Below are 6,000 nucleotides of genomic sequence, written 5' to 3' on the forward strand. Positions count from 1 at the left end.
GGGGGGGACATGCTATAGAATACCCCCTCCTCCCTCCATGAACGAAACTATGGTTTCTGGTACGAAAATTTTTGAGCCTGTTTGGGGGTTAAATAAAAAGCACCAAATTGGCGAGAAACAAGGCACCTAATTGGGGACAAACGTTGCAAATTAATTTCATTGGCAATGAAACGAAGTAGTAGTTCAAATATTTACTTTCAAAAATAATTTACGAATTAAAAAGATACTTTAATCCTTTACATTTTATGCATAAAGTGTTTGAACACAATGTGGACGGATACTGTTGTCGACGGTATAGGGGAGGTCATAACCCTTATGATAATCGCCATGTATCCACCAGTGGCCATAATCACTGCCACACAAAAATTTCATATTCTTGCAGTGATGTCGGATAAAAGGCCTCACGCGCTATGAAAAATGTATATTGGCCTCCACAAAAGTGGATATGACTGGTAAAATTAACACTGTTGCACTTAATTATTATTTCTTTACTTTTCAGCTGTATGGAGTTACACAAAATATACTCTACTGTCTACTAGAAGTATGTATACAAGTGTATAAATACAGACTTGCTATGACTTACACACACTTCCCTTATAAAAATGATCAAATCTCTGTATTTTCTGGAAGGAAACGCTCATAATTGTGAACTTTCTCTTATGAGTTCATGACGATCCGGACTATCCTTATTTCATTTAAAGGGGTTAAGTCCAAACTTACCTTTGTGTAGGAAAAAATGTGCAATATCGTTCGATATTGAAGTTTGATTACTTGACATTCTCTTAGGTTATCTTTACGACTTCTTGCACAGCAAATAGAAATATCTCAAATTGCCTCTACTCTTTAAAGTAAGTGTTGAATGTAATCGCTTTCTCCATTGGTTTAAAAGAAAGAACTGTGCTTATTTCTTATTGGAAGAGACATTTGCAGCTTTCCACGGAGTTCGCGAAATCTCTTCTTTAATCCACCATCGGACTTAGGAGAAAGCTTATTGCTATTTGAGAAACATCATTGGATACTGAAAATCTGCCCTCTATTCTATTTAAAGAGCCGCAGTCTATTTATCAGGGCTTCACTACATTTCTCTATGTCTTGTTGTATGTGTGTCCCCATGTTTCGTATTAAACGTATTTGTTTATGTTCAGCTGTCTGAATCTCTGCTTTACACAACCTTTCAACAGCAGAGCGTGGTTAGTTCTAAGTTTCACCCAGCTACTAAATCACTGCAGTAGCGGAGTAACATGGGAGACGAGATAAAATATTCCGTTGAGCCTTTTGACGGAAGGAATTTCTCTCTGTGGTGCAGGAGAATGGAAGTGGTTTTCGCAGCAAAGAATTTAGAGGTGTATTTGGAACGTGAAGCGGATTCTTCGAAAGCTAATGAACTTTTAGCGAGTAAGAAGGCCTATGCCTTGATGTTATCATTTCTTCGTGATAAGGTTTTAGTTTCGCTTTCGGAAGAAAAGACTTGTGCTGAAGTAATTGCAAAATTGAAATCGATCTATGTTCGAGAAGGAGCGGTCAGTCAGATATTGGTTAGAAAGAGACTTTCAACTTTGAAAATGAAAAAGGACTCATCCATGCAGGAGCATATTGATGAAATGAACAGGCTAGTTTCCCAGCTAAAATCATGTGGCGTAAAAGTGAGTGACATGGACAGTATTGTCTATCTTTTGATGTCTCTTCCAGCAGAGTATGACGCATCGAAATCGGCAATAGAAAATCAGCTTTCGGAGAACTTGACTTTAGAGTTGGTTTGCGGTCGTCTTCTGGATGCTGAAGCGCTGATGAGAGATCGTCGAGTCTCGGAGCCCAAATCTTGGAAAACAGAGTCATCAAACGGTGCAGCCATTTCTACAAATCATCGGGTAGTGTGTAACAAGTGTCGCAAAACAGGGCACATTGCGAAATTTTGTAGAAGTAACATAGTTTACTACCAGTGCGGAAGAAAAGGACATTTTAAGAGGAACTGCACAGTCCAGACAGAAAAAAATGCATCATCAAAGGATGGAGCAGTTGCAGTGACTTTCGTTGTTGGCGAAGTAGAACATCGGTCATTTATAGTAGATAGCAGATCTACAGCTCATATGTGTGCACATCGGGAATGGTTTGAGGAGTTAAAACCATCCTCAGGAACTGTGTCATGCGTTGCAAAAACCAGTAAACTGGAAGTAAAAGGAATAGGAACTATTCGCGGTGTATTAGATGACGGTGTGCAGGAGATCCTACTGAAAGATGTGTTATATGTTCCAGTACTAAATGGAAACCTCATTTCAGTGAAACAGATACAAAAAGCTGGATACACTGTGAGCTTCAAAAATGACGAAGCAGTTATTGAAAAGGGAAGTACAAACTTCGTTTTGTGCAAGCTGAATTCAAAAGGTCAATATGCAAGTGATTTTGTTCCCTTCATTTCAAACTCCTTTGTTGCAGAAAAAGATGGAGGTGAACTGTGGCATCGCAGGTTAGGACACTCCGGAAACCATGTTCTGAGCAAACTAGGATTACCAATAAGCGAAAAATTATGTGAAAACTGTGTGTTAGCGAAGCAGTCCGCGAACCCTATAGGAATAGGAAACCGAAGTAGAGAAAAAGCTCCCATCCATTCTGATCTATGCGGTCCGGTCAACCCACCAACTCAAGCGGGTGAAAGGTATGTGTTAACATTAGTTGATGATTATTCTCGTTTTTGTGAAGTTCGTCTTCTTAAAAAGAAAAGTGATGTTCCCGTGGAAATCAAAAAGTTTCTCAAATTGAATGAAAGCGTTCGAAAAATTCGTTGTGACAATGCCCAGGAATATGTTTCAGGTGAACTTAAAGTGATAGCAAATAAACTTGGAGTTACGATAGATCCCTGCCCCCCTTATACTCACGAATTGAACGGAATTTCAGAGCGGATGAACAGATCACTTTTTGATAAAGCCCGTGCACTTTTATATGATGCAAATTTACTGTTGGGGATATGCTATTCAAGTTGCAGCATATATTCATAACAGAATCCCTAGTTCAAGCATAAATGAAATGTCACCCTTTGAACTAAAATATTCCCAGAAACCGGATTTAAATCAAATAAAATTATTTGGTTGTGATGCTTATGCCAAAATTCCTGATACTCGCAGACAAAAATTAGATCCGAAATCTAAACGAATGATCTTCATTGGATATTCTAGCAGGGGATATCGATTAATGGATCCTGATACGCACAGAGTTATTGTGTCACGTAATGTTCGCTTCAATGAAAATAAAGTATATGTGCAAGATAGAAGTAATTCACCAGACGAGCTCCTGAAAAGAAAAGAAAAAGACGAGGAAAAACACGACAGAAACGTAAATAAAGAGTTAGGAGAAAACGAAACCAAAACGCCCGCAGCTGCACCCCGACGATTAGAAAGAAAAAGTAAAAAACCAGAACGATTTGAAGCAATGTACACGTCAGAAGAGACGTTGACCTTTTATAACATCTCAAGACTACCTGAAGAACAACAAGCCCAGTGGAAAGTCGCGATGGGGGAAGAATTGCGCTCCATCCAGATAAACAAAACTTGGGAACTGGTAGATCTCCCTGATAACGCAACCCCCATAAAGTGTAAGAGGGTGTTTAGGAAGAAAAGAAACGGAACTCTCAAAGCCAGACTTTGCGCAAAGGGAGACCAGCAGAAGGAATACGTACAAACTTATTCGCCAGTCATTGGAATGCCTTGTTTACGATTAGTTCTTGTTTCGATTCTTCAAGAGGATTTAATGGCTTATGTGATGGATGTGAAAACAGCTTTTCGGAATGGTGAGTTGCAAGAAATTGTTTTTATGGAACAACCGCAAGGATTCAACGATTCATCTGGCAGAGTATGCAAATTAAATAAAAGTTTATACGGATTAAAACAAGCTCCTAGACAATGGTTCTTCAGATTTTCGCAATTTATGTTAAAAATTAATTTTAAGCAGCTAAACTCGGAACCGTGTATTTTCATCAGAATTGTGAATGGAAGAAAAATAATAATTTGTTTATACGTTGATGATATTCTTATCGCTGGATCAGATGTTTCAAAAATAATGATTGTGATTAAACTTCTTCAAAATGAATTTCAGATGTCCAAACTCGAACCAGCTTCTGAATTTTTAGGAATTCGTTTGGAATTTACTTCTACTAAATTAGTGCTAGATCAAAAGGAGTATATTCTTAAACTATTGAAGAGATTTAACATGAGTGAGTGCAAGCCGAGTGCAACACCTTTAGAAGCAAAGTCAACTCCAGCTGACTTTGAGGAAGGAACTATCTTCAAAGGACCTTACCGTGAACTAGTTGGATCTTTATTGTATCTTGCGATGACAACACGACCCGATATACTGTTCGCTGTGAACTGTCTCAGCCAATTGCAGGAGAATCCAACAGAATCGGCTTGGAACGGACTTAAAAGAATTTTACGATATTTAAAAGGTACATAGGATTATAAAATTGTGTATAGTAAGTGTTGTGACTCTAATGTTGATTTATCTATGTATGTTGATTCAGATTGGGCATCAGATCCGCGTGATCGCAAATCAGTTTCAGGTTACGTTATTTTTTATAAAAAGTGTCCAATTTTATGGAGCGTGAAGAAACAAAGTTCAATAGCTGTTTCTTCTACTGAAGCTGAGGTACTCGCAGTTGGTAAGTCTTTATTAGATCTAGTGTATTATAAAAATATTGCATGTGAATTTCTTACTGTAAATAACATTGTCATATATGAAGATAATCAGTCTGCAATCAAATGTATAACTAATGAAAATAGCTCTGGTAGATTGAAACATATTGATGTTAAGTTAAAGTTTATTAGAAATATTTTAAATGTTGAAAATATATATATTGAATATGTTTCTACTGATAAACAAATTGCTGATATGTTTACTAAGGCTCTTCCTAAATTTAAATTGCATGAACTTATGTCATTGTGTTGTTTAGTAATAAGCGATTAAGGGCGGGTGTTGAATGACGATTCTGCAAAATTATCATTATTCAGCAGAATTTGAAGTTCTATTAGTCAAATTATCATCATTTGGCGAAATTTGGAGTTCCATTCTGCAAAATTATCATTATTCGGCAGAATTTGGAGTTCTATTTGGCAAAATTTTCATCATTGGGTGAAATTTGTAGTTCTATTTGGCAAATTATCATCATTGCGTGAATTTGGAGTTCCATTCTGCAAAATTTGGAGTTACATTCGGTAAAGTTATGATCGCTCGACGAAATTTGGAGTTCCATTCTGCCAAACTTGGAGTTACATTCGGTAAAGTTATTATTGCTCGACGAAATTTGGAGTTCCATTCGGCAAAATTATCATCATTCGGCGAAATTTGGAGTACCATTCGGCAAATAGATAATTTCCGCACTCCCAAAGTTTAAATTCGGGGTGTCCCTGACAATAACTACTACTCTGTTGAAGAAGATTGTTAAACAACACAAATAATCACGCCAGTATTGTTTTCCAATTTGTTACGTTAGAATTTACGAAAATTAACTTTCATTGAGGAATGTTAGATGTAGGAAAAAATTCACTTACTTCTTTCACAAACTATGTCGAAAAAGCAGTCAAAATAAAATCGGTATGCTTCGTCAACATTATATGAGCTTGCAGATACGTTCCCAAGCATACAGAGCCCGAAACAGAAGAGAAACCCAAACGTTGGGCTTAATTTACTGAAATTATTGCAGTGCATTTTCATTTCAAAAGACAGAACTAAGTTACTAGATCGAACATTTATTGTTGGGTATTTTGATGCAAAGTTATCACATATATATTGTGTGTCAAGCATATATTTCATTGAGGTTTTTTTTATGAAAAAATATTTTGCACAAAGGTGTTAATATTTTTATTCAAACAGATCGAAATTGACAAAAGAAAAAGCACTTTCCTTTTGCAAATGTGTAAAATGAATCCTTTAAAAGCTTCCTTCAAAATGAATCCATTGTGAGGTAGTTATTGAATAGAACTGAAAGGTCGTGCTTTTCTGTTGAATTTTATC

General features: G+C 36.7%; 1 protein-coding gene across 1 annotated transcript in view; it reads right to left on the reverse strand.

Moving 5' to 3' along the window:
- Positions 1 to 5,714, reverse strand: part of LOC129226437 (uncharacterized) — a 31,072-nt gene extending 25,358 nt beyond the window's left edge. The window contains exon 1 of the mRNA XM_054861039.1: positions 5,538 to 5,714. Within this exon, the coding sequence (XP_054717014.1) occupies positions 5,538 to 5,700 (163 nt within the window). The 5' untranslated portion in view covers positions 5,701 to 5,714. The remainder of the gene's footprint in view (positions 1 to 5,537) is intronic.
- Between the last annotated feature and the right edge of the window lie 286 nt (positions 5,715 to 6,000).

The sequence above is a fragment of the Uloborus diversus genome, chromosome 7, assembly GCF_026930045.1.
Source record: "Uloborus diversus isolate 005 chromosome 7, Udiv.v.3.1, whole genome shotgun sequence".
Classification (NCBI taxonomy): domain Eukaryota; kingdom Metazoa; phylum Arthropoda; class Arachnida; order Araneae; family Uloboridae; genus Uloborus; species Uloborus diversus.